The sequence below is a fragment of the Apodemus sylvaticus genome, chromosome 6 (genome assembly GCF_947179515.1).
Source record: "Apodemus sylvaticus chromosome 6, mApoSyl1.1, whole genome shotgun sequence".
Classification (NCBI taxonomy): domain Eukaryota; kingdom Metazoa; phylum Chordata; class Mammalia; order Rodentia; family Muridae; genus Apodemus; species Apodemus sylvaticus.
This window is the reverse complement of record NC_067477.1, coordinates 89594090-89614454: the sequence shown is the minus strand read 5'-3', so window position 1 is coordinate 89614454 and position 20365 is coordinate 89594090. Positions and strand designations below refer to the sequence as shown.

At 38.8% G+C, this 20365-nt stretch overlaps 1 protein-coding gene across 17 annotated transcripts in view; it reads right to left on the bottom strand.

Moving 5' to 3' along the window:
• Hdac9 (histone deacetylase 9) overlaps positions 1-20365 on the bottom strand; it is an 858974-nt gene that overhangs the window by 121367 nt on the left and 717242 nt on the right. For all 17 annotated transcript variants that reach the window (XM_052185941.1, XM_052185944.1, XM_052185943.1 and 14 more), the window contains one exon: positions 2945-3063. In XM_052185941.1, the coding sequence (XP_052041901.1) occupies positions 2945-3063 (119 nt within the window). The remainder of the gene's footprint in view (positions 1-2944; positions 3064-20365) is intronic.

Genomic DNA, 20365 nt, shown 5'->3' with positions numbered 1-20365 from the left:
AGTCAGGCAGCTATTTAGAAGTTTAAAATGAGCAAAATCCATTGTTGTTTTGACTTGATCTTTCTTTTCCTTTCTAAAATGCAAAATAAAGTCCTGGAAAAATTCAATTTGATGTGCCAAGGAAATGAATTTTCAGATGCCTGAAATGACAGTATCCTCAAAACAGCCCTCAGATCAAATCATCCAGTGTTTTACTTGGAACAAGAACGAGTTTAGCCAGAATTGAAAACGTTTAGTTGAATATATGTTTTCATATAGTTTAGTTACAATTTACTTCGAATTTGTACCCCATTTTCAACTTTATGCTGGGACGCCACACTTGGAGCTTGACTTCTGGCATGGAGCATTGAGATCTCAATTTTAATCGCCTGCCTGTCAAATTGAAGGGAAATGCATCTGTGTACAGCAAGCCAGTGGACAGCCAGTTGAAAAATCTCAGGAAAGCTGTACAGGAATCCCAGGACCCACACCGTTAAAGTGGTGACTTCCATAGTGAAAACAGCCAGCACACTGAAGCCACCCTAAGAAGATGCTTGCAGTTGTTCACAAGTAGGAGCTGGTGTTCATGTTGTCCCAGATGGTATTTGTGGGTTTTGGCCCCATTATGAGCTTTTAAATGCACATTCCAATTATTTTGCATATGGCGAGAAAAATCCAGTATGTGGCTCATTCAATTTCAAGTAAGTACAAATCCATAAACACTATATTTTAATCCCAGTTATGAAATCTGGAAATTGTTCAGGGTAACCTCTCCTGTACCTTGCATTCTAAGATCCCCTCTCCTCATTATGTGCTTTCCTTAGGTAATAGCAAAGAGTTGACCAAAGAGCAATGGTTAGATACTGATAACCTTGGGTGTGCTGCTTCTGTTAGATAATAAACACTAGCAAAGAAGTACATGACCTTCTTGAGTGGAAAAGAGCCAAGGAGGACACAGGCAGGGACTGCGAACTGATGAAGGAAATCTGGGAGTGTTCTATATTCAAAAGTATTTGCGGGAGAGAAAACAATAAGTCTGTATAAATACAGATACATTGGTAGATTTAAAATATTGAAGATTTCACTGCTTTCTGTTTGATAGAACTTGGGTCTGAGGTCCTGAGGATGAACTATAGGGAAGAGGAGGATATTTAAGAGGTGTGGTCTGGTAGGAGGCTTTTAGGTCACTGCAGAATGCTCCTGAAGAGAATTATACCAGTATTGTGCCATCCCATCTCTCGTTGTCACTGTCAATGAGATAAACAGTTGTACTCTGCCACTTGCTTCTCACCATAATTCATGGCTTCATCAAGACATGTCCCACAGACTACAAACTCGAAGGCTGTTAGCTGAAACAAGTCTTCCTTACCTATTGTATAAGTTGGTTATCTTAGCAATTAAAGCTGATTGGCATTACTGAAGGAAAAAAAAGGGTTGTAACCAATGTTTCTAATATCCATAACCAAAAGAGACTACATTGTTATTTTTATTCTACTTTTCAATGTGACAGTTGAGACTTAAAACCACTTTTCCAAAAATTAACACAATGATTAGTCCTTTCTATTTTTGAGAGATGGGCATGTTAAACCTCCTCCACCTCTCAGCAAGGAAAAAACTCACAGGCCAGCATTTTTCCTACACCTGAGGGAGCTGTTTGAGTTTAATATGAAGGGCCTCTTTTTCCTCATTTCTCAGTTTCTCTCCATGTGTCTTGTATCATTCAAGTCTCTTTATTCAAAATAAACTAGTCACCAGCCTTGCCTCAAATGAGGTTTATCTGCAATGGAAAGACTGGCTTCTAGTTGAGGTAACTTCTGAGAGCAGCATCACCAGAAGAACCATAAAGATATTTAATACAAGAAATCGCCTCCGTATTCAACTTTAGCAAAGTTATGAATTATCTACATTTTGTTGTTTGTGCAGAAATGCCCGCTTTAATATGTTTTCGATAGACAACAAGGCACCAAGAATCCTGGGTAAATAATAGATGTTAAAAATAGCCACTACCTAACAATGTTACTGGAATAATTAGAGTGCAGAAATGCTCTCACACGAGAAGCCAGCTCAAAACAAAGGTTGGCATGAATCTCTTTCTTTGGTTCTTTTCAAATTAATATAGCACATTCATTCCAAACTCATCTCCCCCACTTAAAGTAACTTGAGTTGTTTTCATTTTGTCTGCCTTTCAACTCCCCCAAAGCATTCAATACTGGATACCATCCACTGTGCAGTTCTACAGTTTTTTTTTCCTTGCTTAGTAGGTACACATGGTGCCAATGTATATTTATATGCATGGACTATAGATATGCTTTGCTTTCATACTCAGAGCAAGTCAATTGTTCTTAAAGAAGATTGTCTTTCTAGCTAAGTTCCATGGTGTAGTAGTCTTCAAATTAATTAAAATGTAAAATTTGTTTCATTGTTGGGTAGCTGGCTGCTGCGGAACAGAGCCAGAAAATTTGTCTCTGCAACCAGCAAAAGTGCAGCATTGACCTCAGAGACCCTTGGGATTACTGAAGCACCATTGAGCCTGTATTTGAACTGGAAGCACATAACATTATTGCCAAATACCCTTTCCATCCCATGTACAATTCAATAAAGGTAGCAACTACATTCTCCTTTCAAATATCTCAGTAGCTCCTCTAGACTTCTGAGCTCTCAGATGAGTTGATACACTGTAAACAGAAGTCATATCATTTTAGTCTCTAAATGAAAACTCAGACTCCTAAAATACATGAAGTTTCAGATGTGTCCATCAAGTCCACCATAGGAAACCATTTTGCTTTTCTTAAATGAAAACTTCTCCAGAGACACGAAACAGACAGAGCAATAAATACCACACCAATCATTTTCAAATGTACTCCCCAAAGCCTGCTGAGCGCATGTAAAAGGTAGTATATATCTTAAAGATCTAAATGGTGTATGAGGTCATAGCATTTCATGAAGTCCTGAAAGAGATACTTGCATTTTGCTGTCACTTGGTAACCCCCTAGGGGAGGGGTATGGCCTTCCAGTGCATCAAATCCAGCAGAAACCAGGACCATGTCTGGATCAAACTCTCTGGCCACAGGCATCACGACAGTCCTGCATGGCAAAAAAGGAGTTGTCACTCATGGGAAAGGTGGATAACTGGAAGCCCTGCTTTGTAAAAATAACTTGGCACAGCTTCAGTCCTTCCCAGGGGAAAAAAAAGTGTGTGTGTGTATGTGTGTGTGTGTGTGTGTGAATACAAACTGCATTCAAAGCTTATCATTTCCTTCATATGTGAACATTGTTATTTTAGTGCCCAAATCAGTGGTTTTCCTTTCATCTTTTTTCATCCTTTTTCCAGAATGAACCAAATGCCACACTCTGCAGGTATATTCTGAAGCATGTCACAGCGCACGTACATCTGTAGCTGTTTTATCCTATTGCCTGTAAAAAAAAGAAATCCCTGCTTCTTCCAAAGGAGACTAATGTTTTACAGAGGAAAATTGAAGCTTTAGGGAGAGCCTAGCTTGCTCTAGTTAGTAAGAAATTGGTATAAATTTGAACTATAAATTTCTTTTGGGAAAAAGTTTGCTTTCCCAACTTTGAAAAAAAATATTTTAAAATATTTGTCATGGTAGGGGGTGACGCTTACAAAGGAAAAACACAAAATTCCCTTAATAGGATCCAGATTATGACGTTTGAGCGAGTCCAAGGCCAGGCACATGAGGAATGCAACAGCCTTGTGGCTGGCTGCAGCCCCTGCTGGCCCCACTTAGACACATCAGCACTCACCTCTCAGCCTCCTCAGGGCTCCGACCTTTCCCATCCCTGTTAGTTTTGAGAGAAAATGATTGCAGGAACTCAGGAAAAAAGTTTATGAGGGCTTGAAGCTCAGAGTGCCATCATAAAAATTCAAATACCAAAGTCTATTTAATAAAACAAGGAAACAGCACACTATTATGAATTTTACTAGGAAGACTTCTGTCTGTGAGAAGTAACTGGACCAAGTGTTCTAAGAATAATCCTTAGGTTGGAGAATAATTAGCTCTTTGATTTCTTTAAAAAACACTTCAGATTTTTGACAATAATCACATACCAGTCTTACGTAAAGAAATTCTGATTGAATGTCATAAATGAGAAGTTGAAATTGGAAAATATCTAAATGAAATTTATCTAGAGAGATATGTTAATTAACTCAACACTTTTTTTCCTATAAACTCTTCTGCTAGTGCACAGTGCTGGCCATCTATCTTCCAAACAGTAGTCCTCTCAACAGCTGGAAAAATCCCCTAAGTCTGAATCATTCATTAATGAAATTAAGTAAGAAATATAATTCTACTCACTATGTATAACTTACTTACTTTCCCCAATAATGTTATACATCGTAACATGAATCCATGATCTGATGAAGAGATATGTAATATTCTTTTCTTCAACAGTATCAGCTCTGACGTTGTTTTCATGTAATATAATGTATAATCATTTACTGATGTCCATGAGTGAAATGACTATGTGTTATTGAGACACTGCAGTAAACCCTCTCAAAGAATCCAGAATATTTTCTCAAGTTACCCTCTTTCTTTTGGAAGGAACTAGACACTTTCTTAGCAAATAACTGGTCTGGTTTATTTGTGACATAGTCAACACCTTGGCGTTGTCAGCCCTTCTGGATTCACAAAGGGTGTTCAGTCAAGATCCACTTCAGGGAACTGAATCCTATGCAGATGTATTCACTCCAAAAGTAAGATGGTAAAAAACTTGGTGGGGGAAAAACCTACCATGCATCCCAGAGAGCTTTAGTTCTTAACTTGTCACAGCCTGGAGTCATCTGAGAGAGAAACCTTAACTGAGGAATTTCCTAGATCAGACACGGCCAGTGGGCATGTCTCTGGGAAACCGTCTTGATCATTAATTGATGCAGGATGGCCCAGCCCACCATGGAAGGCACCATCCCTGGGCAAATGGTCCTGGGGCTGAGCAAGTCAGAGAGCAAGCAGCATTCTTCCATAGTTTCTGCTCTACTCCCTTGGCCAGAGATAATTCTACACGAATAGCCAAGCAAGCCTTCCCTCCAGTTCTTAACCTGACTTCACTCATGAAGGGACATTGGCCTGTAAGTGTAAGATGAAAGAAAGCCTTTTTTCTTCAAGTTGCTTTGGTCATGGTATTTGTTACAGCAAAAGAAAGGGAAGTTGAATACCACATTATCTGGTAGAATTTTTCCATGTCAAAGTATACATTCTTAATACTCTGGTTTCTCTTCAGAGCAATTCTTAGCCTTTAAAGAATGATATATTCTTAGAATTTGTTCAGATGGCAACTTCTTGCTGAATAAACTTGCTGTGTGTCTATGTCTATAGAAAGTGTGTGTGATGTTCTGATGCAAAATATCCTGCAAATTTTCTGTTAAACTAAGAACTGTACGGCCACAACTGGTTACAGATGGTGACATGGTGACCGTTTGCACATTAACATCAACTAGTACACTTTGCCTACTCTGTTGCAAACACTGATACAGCTAAGGATTATTCAATTTCAAATTCAATCTTAATTATTTTTCTATTGTTGACATAAACACTTCCTTTGCCTACATCTCATAAACAGAACTAATATTCCCAAGATCTTTTTATTTTGATAAATTAAAAAAATGTATTTTATTTGCACAAGTGTTTTGCCCACAATATATCTGGGCATTGATGAGCCCGGTGTCCACAGAGTGTAGAGAGGACATTGGCTTCCAGGGAACGAGAGATACAGATGAGTGTTACCTGCTGAGAATGTAGTCCATGTCCTCTGGGACAGCAGCTGGTGCTAATCCAACCCTCCAGCCCCATATTTGGTAACTTTTAAAGAGACATCGCAGGTTTTAAGCTCTTTTATTTATATTGGCATGAATCTAGACTATCTTCTACAGCCTATGTCCCCTTTCCAGAATGCCTATTGAAATTAAATACCATTGTTGGAGTGTGGATCATTGCCAACGTCGTGGGAGTGGGATCCAGATCAACAGATGAGCCTGCCAAGTTCCCTCCCTGGCCTATGCCTGTTTTGTATGTCCTTCCACCATGTTATGACATAGCATGGGGGTCCACACCTGATGCCAGCACCACAGTCCTGGACACTGTACTCTCCATAACCACTTTCCAAATAAACCCATGTTCTGTGTCAATAATAATAACAATAATCTGTTTCAGCAACATAAACTGGACTAAGGCATGTATGAAAGACGAGAAGACTGTTATAAAAAACACAGAGTTGAAAAGGCAGTATAATTTTTCTTGAACAAATTCCTCAAAGGTATTCATAGGATTTGTTGTTAAAGAGAACAAGCAAAACATATTTGTCTTCTTGGGTTATCATACACTTCCTAGTAATCATAGCACCCCAATAGTAAAAATCTGTCATTATAGAGCTAATTTTCTATTGTCAGTTTCCAATAAAAAAATGGAGATTGTAGAAAAGTGATTGACTCCAGGACATTGTCACCAAAAATACGACATGGCTAAGAAGCACTATATGGTGGCAAGGGAGATGTCAGAAGAGATGAGGATGTACTCAAGGCCAAATGGACTCAAGCAGAGAAGCCTGGGGTGGCTGAGGTTGGCACAATTCCAGAAACACAAAAAGTAATGCTAACAGTGGATTATAAGCCATAAAATCAGATAAGTAGTCATGAGTTCATAGAACAGAGCTGTAACTGAGCGGAGAGGAAACAAAGAGGAATGAACCATCAACTGACAAATGTCCAAGAATTCAAGAACTGAAGGGAAGAGAAAAGTCACCATTTGAGTAAGATTTCCAAAAAAAAAAGAAGAAAAAGAACTAAAGTAAGCAAGATTCACAGATTCTATGCTCCACTCTGTAGCCTTAAAAATTGTGTATGTATCTTTGTGTGTGTTTGCATGTGTGTGTATGTACATGCATATGCATGTATGAATGAGTGTGTGCACAAGCCAGGTCCTGCATGTGGAGGTAAGAGGACACCCTTGGGTTTCAATCCTCACCTTTTAACTTGTTTGATCCAGGGTCTCTTTGTTGTTGTGTATATGACAGCCGTTCTGGACTGAGAGGAGCCTGCCCTATTCATCTGGCTTCTGTGTGCTGCTGAGGATTCCCAACACAGGTCCTCATGTGCATCACAAGTGGTTTCACTCTGAGCCATCTCAATTACTCCCAAACCTTGGTTTATTCATTCAGGAGTCATTTATTGAACTCTGTTCCTTGGGAAGCAGAAAGGAGTTGTAATTCTGTCCTTCAGGAGATTGCAGATTACAAAAACCAGGAGGAAATATAATTTCTGGAGTACTATAGATTAAGCTTCAAACACATACAATGTATCTACAGATACAGGAGACATAGTAATTGGGAAGGACAAAACATCAGGAAGAAAGCCTACCAGCACTGAAGAATGAGTGTAGGCATTAGTGAAGAAGATTGACAGGAAACAACAAACAGAATGAAAACGAGAAAGATAGGTCAGCAAGGAGCATGCAACAGTATAGATGTGGACACACAGAGAGGCACACGGAGCCTGATGGAGAGCGCTGGCTGTGGAATACAGGTAGCAATGGCAGAGGAAGCTGCGAGCCAAGGGAATCTGTTCTGCATGCTGTTCAGGAAGAATGTGGCTGTGTCTTAGCTCTATGTTCCTGTTTGGTGGTTCCTAAGAAAACTGGGCATGACACTTCAGAGGACCCTGGGCATATACCCAGAAGATTCCCTGGCATGCAATAAGGACACATGCCCCACTATGTCCATAGCAGCCTTATTTATAATAATCAGAAGCTGGAAACAACCCAGATATCCCTTAATGGAGGAATGGATACAGAAAATATGGTATATTTACACAATGGAATACTATTCAGCAATTAAAAACAATGAATTTATGAAATTTTTAGGCAAATGGTTGGAACTGGAAAATATCATTCTAAGTGAGGTAACCCAATCACAAAAGAATACACATGGAATGCAGTCACTGATAAGTGGATATTAATTAGCCCAGAAGCTCTGAATCCTCAAGACACAATTAACATATCAAATGATTCCCAAGAAGAAGGAAGGAGAGAGCCCTGGTCCTGGAAAGGCTTGATCCAGCATTGTAGGGGAATACCAGGACAGAGAAGTGGGAGAGAATTGGGGAATGGGCAGAGGGAAGAGGGCTTATGGGACTTATGGGGAGGGGGCGAACCAGGAAAGGGGAAAGTATTTGTAATGTAAACAAAGCATATAGAACATAAGAAAAATTTTGAATCCATTACTCAAAATCTTATGGAAGGATGTTCCCAATAGCATTCCCTCCCCTGTGCTTTGCTCAATATCCGGACACATGATCTGTGTCTCCCTTTACTAACGAGATATTTGCTCCTCATAAGCTGCCGAGTGGCTGACTGCAGGAATGCCTTGCACGTCTAACCCATTCATATCTATTACTTAGTGGATTTTACTTATTTATATTGACATGAATCTAGAATATCTACTACAGCCTGTGTCCCCTTTCCAGAACTCCTATTGAAATTAAATACCATTGTTAGAGTATGGATCTATTTATGACATCAGCTGGGTTCACAGACAGTTCTGATCTCTCCATTTCATAAACTTTATATCTTAATTGAGAAGAAAGAACATCTGAATAACCAAGCGGTCTGTAGCCATACCACCCTGAGTGCACCTGATTTCATATGAACAAGTAAACATTCGATAAGAACTAGGGTAAAACATAAATTACCCAGAAGGCCACAGGAGTGACTGATGTGCGTTTGGGTCTGGGTACACAGAGATTCACTAAAACTGACCGTGCAGGGAGTGGGGAAGGGCATGTGTAGGGAAGAACAGCTGCAGATGCCCTGATTGGGGCTTAGGGGTACTCAGAGAACTAGAAGATGCTTCTGGTCTAACACAGTGCTAAAAGTACAAGACTGTTGGATACAGTCAGAGTCAGATGTTGGTAATGAAGCCATGGCGCGTGAGACATTGGAGGCTACTGTAGTGCTTTGAATTTAATTATTTTTGTATTATCATTATATTATTATTATTATTATTATTATTATTATTATTAATTATTCCTTAATCTTCCTTTACAGCCACTACCCACCACCTCCTCCAGGTCCCCTACAACTTCCCATACCTCCTCCCTCATCTCCAAGAGGATGTCCCCACCCTACTAGACCTCCCCACTCCCTGGGGCCTCAAATCTTTTGAGGGTTAGGTATGTCATCTCTCACTGAGGCTAGACCAGTCAGTCTCCTTCTGTATATGTGCCGGGGGGGGGGGGGGCTCATATCAGTCGATTTATGTTACCTGGTTGGTGGCTCAGTGTCCAAGAGATCTCAGGGGTCCAGGCTAATTGAAGTTGCTGGTCTTCTTGAGGGGAATTTAATTCTTAATAAACAAAAAGACCTGAAAGGTTGGAGAGGGCTGTACCATATTCCTATTTATGTTACCTCAAACAGTGGATTTCATTCCCACTAATACCCATATACAATGACATATATTTATGCATATGAGAATCACAGATGAAAAGGCATGTCTACATTTTTCTTTATATGTAATTGTAGGTAATGGCTGAAAGGCATCAGATCATGAATTAGATATTAATGATACAAGCTGTTCTGATTTTAATGATTTTTCTCTTACAAAACAAAGTACACATGACTATATGTACAATTTCTTTCATGTACCCATATTTGTATGTGACAGACAAGGAACAACACTTCCAGGAAACATATTCATGACAGTCTACACTGGGACTTGCAAAGAACAGCACTGCCTCACATTCAGATAGATGCCTGAGACATTCCCACCCCTTCTGTGACCTTTGGACCACTGTGAAAACACTAAGGGGCCTCTACAGAGAAGATCACTGTGCTGTGGTCACTGAGCACACACAATACGGCTGGTGTTTACAATCAGCCACATGAGCCCTGTCTCACCTCCTCTATTTCTAGTCATCTTATATTTCCTACCCAACTCCAAACACACACATACACACACACACACACAAACACACACACACACACACACACACACACCTTCCTAAAGACATAATGGATACTCTCCCAAATACATCTTATATCTACCCTCCTCTCAATTCATACACATGTGACACATGCACCCTACAACATACACCCAACAACCCCTTCCACATATACACTTAACATGCATTCTTCTTGCACATACATACCCTTATATATGTACTCAACATACCAGTTCCCAACAGATACCCACACAACACATACACTAAACACATGGATGCCCAATATATGCATATACATATTCCCAACAGCCCCAGTCATCACACCCGACACTCCACACTACAAAAACACTCCAACATAAACTTCCAAGTGTATGGGTACCTGCATGCACAAACCACGTACACGATCTCATTTGTTCTCTCAACTTGTACACTCAACGCTGGTTATCTCTGTCTCAATCTTCTATCCTTGACAACTCTCTTTTTCACTGTAACAAATTCATCAAGAAAATTCATTGTCTATACTTTGAAGATGCATCTAGAAACTTACCAACACCCCTCCTAGGACTATCAGCACCCTCACCCTAAACAGAGTCAGAATCATTTCTCTGGTTCAGCTTAGATGGCTCCCTCTGCCTCATGTGGAAAGCACCTCGCCAGGGCAGCATATTTGGTCAGATCTCCATCATTCCCCTCAGGGCAAAACAAATTTTTAATGACCTACATGTCCCTGGACAGTGAGGCAGTCCAACACAGTTTTGACTCTGTCTTCCTATTCTTTGCCAGGACACTAATCACAAATATGCCTGACTCACTCTGGCTAAAAGAGTGTTTTCACAGCCTAAATATTTTTTTTGTGTGGCAATATGCATTAAAAACTTTCTATTTTTAAGACTAAATATTATCCCACTGGATATAAGTACTATACTGTCTTTTTCATCTATCCATCCATTCAAATATAATTAGGTTGCTTGCTATGAACAGCTGGGACTCTAGCCTCTAGCAATGAGAATATAAAATGATGCTGACACTTCTCTAAGATTGACTGTTTTGTTTTTATTTCTCTCTCCATACAACTCACATGGCACTATTTGTTTGTTTGTTTGTTTGTTTGTTTGCTGGCTTGCTTACTTACTTATATCTGATCTTCATTATTTAGGTTCTGGTGCATTACTCACTGCAAGAGTCTTTTCATCAGAGACAGATAGGGAATTGTTATTGACCAGAAGCCTGTTTAACATATGGGAAATAGGCAAAAAATAGCTGTTGAATAAAATCTCAAATGGTATGCCTTCTGTCTTGTTTTATTTCTCTTTTCATTTATCTCCACTGAAGTTTTCTTGATCCCTCACTCTTCCTTAGGCAGGACATTTCAGAGATATATTTGTAATGGCTGCTTCAATGGAGGTCATTGCCTTTCCTTGTGGCTTCATTGGACACCAATAGTTGCTTTTAGTGTAAAAATCAGAAATGTAAAGTGCTATAAACCCAAAGTCAGAATAGGGGTGATAAATATCAGGATACATAAGTGCTCGGTCTATCATGTTATCTATAAATTGCACTCATAAGGGGCAGGAGTTTCAAATATGCTTGGTGCAGAGCAGAGGTCATGCAGAGGCTCTGGATCCCACTTCTCCAGACATCACAATGTTACTCTTACTCCCCCCATCTACCTAGATTCCCATTTCTGCCTCTATAATTCTGCCTAAAACAAATTCCCACTTGTACTTTTGTACACTGACCTACATACTTTTTCTTTTTATTATTCCAATTAATTATTGAACTAGGAAAAGCACATCTCCCTAATAATATTGTTTTGATGGCTTTGGAACATGCATAAAAGAGGAGTCATAATAAGGCTTCCAAGAAGGGGTCAAATTCCCCAATGCTCCCCAATGGCTGCCACCTCACAACTGAATTCTCTATTTTCAGTGTGTAGTGTTCCTGAATTAAAATGCCTGCATTCCAGTGAACACATCCAGTTTCTGTTCTTGGTGTTACTTTAAATTCTGTGGACTTAGTGATCGTCTTTGCTTTCTTTTTCAGTGAGGGGTGGCTAGACTCACCTAGATGATCTATCTGTGAAGTCAGATGCAGCTCTCAAAATGCGGTGAAGGCTTCTGATCCCAGAGCAACTGTGTCACACACTTTCTTTACTTACTTTTTGTTTCCTGAAACACATCCCCCTCTCTGGTTAAATTTGTGGTTTCATGCTTCTTGATTTGCCCTCATCTGCCCTGGTTGCTGTTAGATCCCATAGTCAAGTCCTGCCACCATCAACAAGGAAGGTAAGCATAACTGCCCATGGAGAACACTACTTACAGATGGCAGACTTAGCATGACCATATATTCTATATAGAAATGTAGGAATATATGTGAGTATTCCTGTATATTCAATGTATTATAGTTTAGAAAGTCCACTCATAATAGTTTTCAATATGACATTTTGTATATTTGTATTGCTTTAGTACATTAAAATACCAGTGTTACTTTTGAACTCAATGCCTTTAAAAGAAAATGACTAACAGGTTTTACTTGTCCAAGATGTGCCATGTAGCCATTAACATTGAGTAATTCAGAGATTTTACTTAATATACCTCCCAACTGAGAAAAGAAAGAGATAAATACTTTCTCAAAAGTATCTCTTTCTAGTTCTGGAAAAATGCCAGGGTATATAATATTATTATATTCATGGTAACATATTTGGTATTCTACTGCATAAAAAATGATGCTAGCTCTCTGCAAAATTTTACACATGAGTGTAGTAACCTGAGAAAAATCACAAGATTGATCATCTTAGGATAAAGAAAATTTTATCTGATTAACACAGATAAGCACAGCAACAATATAGCAGTGCACAGACTTTGCTGTCATCCAAACACTGTATTGGTGTCTGACCTAGAAAAATTAGTACACCAGAAACTGCAAAAGACGTGGTGAGCTTGGAGTTTTCAGAAGCCATAGGAGAGTTAATATTGAAATAAGCATTTTTCTGCTGAGAAATATATAATATAAAGTATTTTAATACACATGCATATATAAACTATTTGTGCTTTGTAGTTCTATTTCCATCACTATTGAACTAAAGTATATAAATATCATATATTTTAATATGCCAAAAATGTGGCAATAATTTCACAATAGTGGTTCTTAAGAAGTATTTTGTTATGATTCCAAATGTAGGCCAAGTAACTTACAGATGGTCTTACATAAATAGCTTTATAATCATTCTTAAATCAATTCTTCAAATCTATAAAGGCAAAGGAAATATATAAAGGCTAGGAAAGAATTGGGCATCCATCAGGTGTTCTTCCACAATCCAGTTCAAAACAACTCAAGTCTTCAGTGCCAGGTGGTGAGGGCCAAGTTCTTAACCATTTTTACCTCGATTCCTTATTTTAAAAGATAAATGTATTTATTTAAATATTATATGTGTATGAGTATTTTGTTGGAATGCATGTCTATCTATGTATTGCACATGCCCCAAGCCCTTAATTCTTATGACTGGAGTTACCAATGTATATAAGCCACCCTTTGGGTTCAGGGTACTGAATCACAGTCCTCTGGAAGAACAGTCAGTGTAGTTAACAAAGCCACTGTCCTGGCACCCAGATTTATTCATAAGGGGCATAAAAATTTAAGAAGCTTATAGAAAAATATTTAGAGAAATAAAATGAAAAATTTCAACTTCATTCCCTTAAATATATACCAAATATATAGGCAAGAGGCAAGCATGATCATGTCCAGAGAAAAACAGAACCCACATGATATGGGCAACAGGGCAGAGCAAGCTCCAGTGACATGTCTCTTTTCAAATCTTTGGTTTTTTGTTTTTTGGTTTTTCTTTTCATTTCTAAAGCAACATGGTGGCTGTAAAAACTCTGCTGTAATGAACAGAAAGTAAAGCAGAAATGATAGTAAAACCTTCTTAACTGAAATAGCAGTTGTTCAGAAAATCTGGATTATCTTATTTGTTTGGTTATTGGAATGAGCTCATTACAGGAAAATTGTCTACCTCTGTGTAGCAAATTTTCCTTGCAGTAGGACAATAAGATGACTGTGACAAGTGAACTTTGGAAACTTAATAATGTGCTCATTTCTTGTTATTACTTGCTTTATCTAAAACAATCCCTACAGAGATTTTTACTACCATCCATCCAGTCCTAGGATTTCGGTGCTTTCAGTAGGGGTGCAATGTGGGGCTTAGTAAACTTATTGCATTTCCCATCATCCCAACAACAGTGCAAAATATTCTTTTTGTAAAGTTTCAAATGGGCCTCTCTTTGTTCTTTCCACAAGTGATTGCATTCCATAAAATATTATTACATGAAGCCAAAAGACCCTGGCTAAAAATTAAATTTAGGATTCTAATAAAATCACACACACACACACACACACACACACACACACACACACACACACACGAGAGAATGATACTTTTTATGTTTCTTCTCAAAGAGAGAACTTTGTAGACAGAAAAAGAAGGAAAAAGAAAGGTCAGCTTCGCTGTAAGTAAATGTTTTGTGGTTTACAGAATTCACAAAATAAATTACAGCATGACATCCTTTTTAAGGAACTGTTTGTGTCTTTGGAAAAAGTGTGTATTATTTTTGGTGAACTCTATCTTTTGATGTGGCCTTTCTGAGGGAGTCAGCATCATCAGGTTTTTTAAAGAAAATTGAATAACAATGTGAGATGAACAAGACAAAAGACAACCTCATTTAGTACTAAAATCCTTCTTCCCTGAGGCATAGCCAGAAAGAGACCAAGAAAGAAGGCCGGCTTGGAGCTCTGAAGTTCAGAGAAAAGCTGTGTCCTCAGTCTGGAGAGCAGGCTAAGACTAGGGACCTCAGAATCCATTCATAGTTAAAATGGCCAAGGGGATAAAATTAGTCTCCATGGTAAAGTTCATTTTTGCTGAGGGCCAGTCTTAGCAACAATAAACTAGCTGCCATTTTGACAGCACATTGTACCAGACTTGGAGTTTTGGGGTCAATATAGTGTTTCCAATTTTGTCATATCCACAATAGACTTAGAATTATACACTTTATTTGTATATTTTATTCAACTATAAATCTCACAATTTATAGGTAAGGAAACTGAGGCTATTCTGAAGTCAAACGACTTGGTTCATTTAATCAATTAACTCATCGGATTATGATTCAAACTCAGATTTATCTTAATGGGATGGATGCGTATTCTGAAACATGATTTCCCTAACTTTTGACTGAATTTATGCATAAAAATGCAATGCTTCTAAGTGATGAGAATCTGTGAGGCTAGGAAGGCACAGATGCTTCTAACTGAGCATTTTAGGGCTTCTACAAGGGAGAATCAGAGGGGTAGTTTCCTATTTCCTAGGAGAGGATAGCCATTAGCTTCCAACTTATTCTTAGGTACAATAATTATGAGTTTTCTATACAGTTGAGGTAAAGTAGTTGTTATTTATTATTTTAAAAGATTTATTTTATTATTAGTTGTGTGTTTGTGTGTGTGTGTCTCTGTGTTTGTGTGTCTGTGTGTCTGTGTGTGATTTTATCAGAGGCCCATGAGTCCAGGTGTTATCAGAGGCCAGAGATACTTAGTTCCTTCAAGCTGGAGTTGAAGGCGGTTGTGTGGCACAGAGTGTATGCACTAGGCTCCAAACTTGGATCCTCTGCAAAGCCAATAAGCAGGTGTTGTAAACCACCGAGCCATCTCTCTAGCCCCTGATAGTATTTTTTAAAAATATAGAAATATTAGTGAGCCTACAGATTGCCAACTGGTTTCCTATGAATACAGTTGCTAAATACACTTAAACATTCCATATATAAAAGTTATCCTGCCCTATTTTAACAAATATTCAGAAGCCTGGCTTTCAATATCTATTTTCAGTATTTAAAAAGTGTATGTTATGGTGATACACGATGTTATTTCTATTGTGTTATTGCGACACGTGAAACAAGCTGCCAAGAGACGCCAGCGGATTGGATGGGTCAAGAGTTAATTTTCATTAACTCTTGTTGTATGAATATTAGTCTTATAATCAAATCATCTTCACAACATTACCTAGCATCAATATAGCCTCATATTAAAAGATACAAGTAAGGGCTGGGAAAAAGGCTGAGAAAGGGGCTTGCTCGTGAAGCACAGGGACCCATGTAAAAAGTTCTGTATGATGGCATACATCTGTAGCCTTAGTGCTGGGGAGACAGAAACAGGTAGAGAGATCCGTAGACCTCAATGATTAGTCATCTGGTTGAGGAGCTCCAAGTTCGAGGAGAGACACTGCTCAGGAAATAGAGAGGAGAGGAAGGGAGGAAAAAAGCCAAGCACTATTCCCCACACACACCCACACACACACACACACACACACACTCACACACACACACACACCTACACACATACATCTGTGTGGACACATATACATAACATACACATAGACAAGATACACATATACACTACACACAAACAAATACACACACATGCACGTAGGTGTGGACCCATACCACACATGTGCATGGATATGGACACATAATATGCCATATGCACGCATGAACATAAAAATACACATATGTACATGGGTATGGACACATACATACATCATACATACACACCTGCATGCACACACACATGCAACACACACTCACATACCTATATGCACATGGTATGGACACAAACACACACAGACACACATACATACATATCACACATAAGCACACATATGCACACAGAGACACACACGTAATACTCACACACATACACACACACACACACACACACCACACACACACACACACACACACACACACATACACATTCACACACAAGATTTCATTTGCTTTAAAAATTTCCCAATTAAAGACCCTTGAGGACATCAGTACAGGGAGAAAGTTTCTGAACAGAACACCAATAGCGTATGCTCTAAGATCAAGAATTGACAAATGGGACCTCATAAAATTACAAAGTTTCTGTAAGGCAAAGGACACCATCAAAAGGAAAAATCGGCAACCAACAAATTGGGAAAAGATCTTCACCAATCCTACATCAGATAGAGGGCTAATATCCAATATATATAAAGAACTCAAGAAGTTAGACTCCAGAAAACCGAACAACCCTATTAAAAAATGGTGTACAGAGTTAAACAAAGAATTCTCACCTGAAGAATTTCGGATGGTGGAGAAGCATCTTAAAAAATGCTCAACTTCATTAGTCATTAGGGAAATGCAAATCAAAACAACCCTGAGATTTCATCTTACACCAGTCAGAATGGCTAAGATTAAAAATTCAGGAGACAGCAGGTGTTGGAGAGGGTGTGGAGAAAGAGGAACACTCCTCCACTGCTGGTGGGGTTGCAAATTGGTACAACCACTCTGGAAATCAGTCTGGCGGTTCCTCTGAAAACTGGGCTCCTCACTTCCAGAAGATCCTGCTATACCACTCCTGGGCATATACCCAGAGGATTCCCCACCATGTAATAAGGATACATGCTCTACTATGTTCATAGCAGCCCTATTTATAATTGCCAGATGCTGGAAAGAGCCCAGGTATCACTCACCAGAAGAGTGGATGCAAAAAAGGTGGTATATCTACACAATGGAGTACTATTCAGCCATTAGAAACAATGAATTCATGAAATTCTTAGGCAAATGGATGGAGCTGGAGAACATCATACTAAGTGAGGTAACCCAGACTCAAAAAGTGAATCATGGTATGCACTCACTAATAAGTGGATATTAACCTAGAAAACTGGAATACCCAAAACATAATCCACACATCAAATGAGGTACAAGAAGAAAGGAGGAGTGGCCCCTTGTTCTGGAAAGACTCAGTGAAGCAGTATTTGGCAAAACCAGAACGGGGAAGTGGGAAGGGGTGGGTGGGAGGACAGGGGGAGAGAAGGGGGCTTACGGGACTTTCGGGGAGTGGGGGGCTCGAAAAGGGGAAATCATTTGAAATGTAAATAAATTATATCGAATAAAAAAAATTCCCAATTAGCAAAGAAACCAAAGCTGACTTTGACAAGTTTGTCTTATTCATAGATCTCTTTGTTTATTAGTGGGTATATTTTTCAAACACTCCTCACACATATGCACTGAATCTCAGTGCCAGTGTTTGAAGCACAGGATTCCACATGATTAAGGCATATTGCTGTACTCTGAAAGTGTACATGGAATTTAGGAAACAGACTTGAAAACACTTTTTTTAAATCAATGCAATGTGGTATCTTCTCACTCACATTTCCACCGATATAACTGTCTCCAGTTCAGAAGGGTAATTACTTTAAGAAATAGAGCTATAGATACAGTTACAGAAAAGGAAGCTAAAGATTTTCCCTAGAGAATGGAGAAAATAGAAGAGGCTTCACAGATAAAATGACATTTGAATTGGCTATTTAAACAGTGACTTAGTGTGTTTCAAAGTTTTCAAATGACAAATAGCAAAGCAACACACATTTTATCTCCAAAACAGGACACAAACACACACATGCATGTGCATCCACACATGCACACATATGTGGTTATGCACAGACACGATTTGTGAAACATTATTTAAATCTTCTCTTTTCTATTATTTTCTAATACATTGTATTAATAACATCAGACTTGACCCATTAAACTTATCTCATAGCCTCAAGTCATAGCTAAAGAAAACATGACTTTAAAGGAAGAAAAGCAATTACCCACTGAAAGAAAATAATTTCCAGTGAAGAGAAGAACATCTTTCCAGTCACAGAATACTGAAGCCATGAAGGAGAGAGGAAATGGTGGGGTTACATAAAAATGAATCCTGACAGTGAAGGGTGATGTGTTGGAAAGTAGTTTGAGAAAAAGACAAAAGAAAAAGTAAAAGTGAGAGCTGAGGATGGGGAGACACGGGACTGGACTGGGATGGCAGGGTCCCTTCTTTCCAGGAGTCACAGAGCAAGATGACAGTCATCAAGAAAGCTCCAGGATCTGGGAGCAGAGCATCACCTTCACTTAGACAAGAACAGCAACATGAATGGAGGAGATGAAGGGCCTGACACACTGAGAGGAAGAGCCATCATGTCCTCAGTCAAGACCAGGTCAGATGAAGTGGGCAGAAGTGAGTCACTTCAAGCATTATCCCCACCACCACCTCCAACAAGAAAAATACATGATAGAAAAGTGCAGCCGAAATGGAAAACATTTATTTAAACAAATTCATGTGGCTGGAGAGAGGAGTTAATGGTTAAGGGCACACACTCCCAGTGCAGAGGACCCAGCACCCAGGTGGGAGGGCTCATAAACGCCTGTAACTCCAACTCCAGGAATCCAATATCTCCTGCCCTCAACAGGCACCTGCACCCCCCTCAGACCCAAAAAGAGGCCCACACATACACAGAGAGAATTACAAAGAATTGTTATGCATTCAACTGAGCATTCTGAAGAATTCAAAGTATTCTTTCAAATTACAAGTGGGCATTGCCAGGTTAGAATGATCGGCTATTTAATTTTTTTAAAGAAGGATTCACATTGTTAGTGCCAAGAAAAATATGAATTACTTTAAAAGTCTATCCCAATTTTCATTTACCAGGTGCCTAAGATTAAGAATGTCAATATCTGATATTTGGAAAGAAGAATTGAAATTAGCATGCACATACATTACTTCCTGGAAGTCAATTGGGTTATTTATATCTAGGAATTTATGGAGGTTATCAGAGTTGTTGACCAGCTACTCAATATGGAAACTATTTCTTTGAGGTGGATGTGGGGGAATATGTAAGTGATAAGGAATGTACATCTGCACAGTATTTACAGTAGTGGGAACTGGAGGACATGTTGAACACCCACTTTCAAAACCACACCCTCTGGCAATTCTGAGTATTTAATCTGGCTCAAATAGCAGGGTGCTTTGAGGAAATCTGTTTGGAAGAATAATCAACGACACAAAGAAGTGTCAATTTTGACTTTAAAATGTAGGAGTCCAAATAAATGAGAAAGAAAAAAGGAAATATGCAAAATTATTGTGGGGTTATAAGAAACTGTTTCACTGTTTACTCTTTTTCTGTATGGGTTTACTAATGATTATGTGAACAACCTTGGAAATTCGTACTATAGTACTAGTGAATCCTATAGATAAAATGGTAATCATTTATCCATTATCTAATAATAGCTAGACATTTTTAATAAAAATTTCATGTGTGGATTTTTGCTTACATGTATGACATACTTGGTGCCAACAGAGTCCAAGATAAAATATCAAATCCCCTGGGACTGGATTTATATATGGCTGGAAGCTACCATGTGACTATTGGGAATTGAACCCAGGTCCTCTGGAAGAAAATCTAGTACTCTTAACTACTGAGCCTCTTTTCTAGGGCCCCCTTATTTTTCCATTCTTTTTATATTCGTTGATGGGGTGGGGGAAAAAAACGACTTCCAAAAGTTTGGGAGAATACATGAGTTCTTCACAGATCTAAAACAAAACAAAACAAAAAACAAA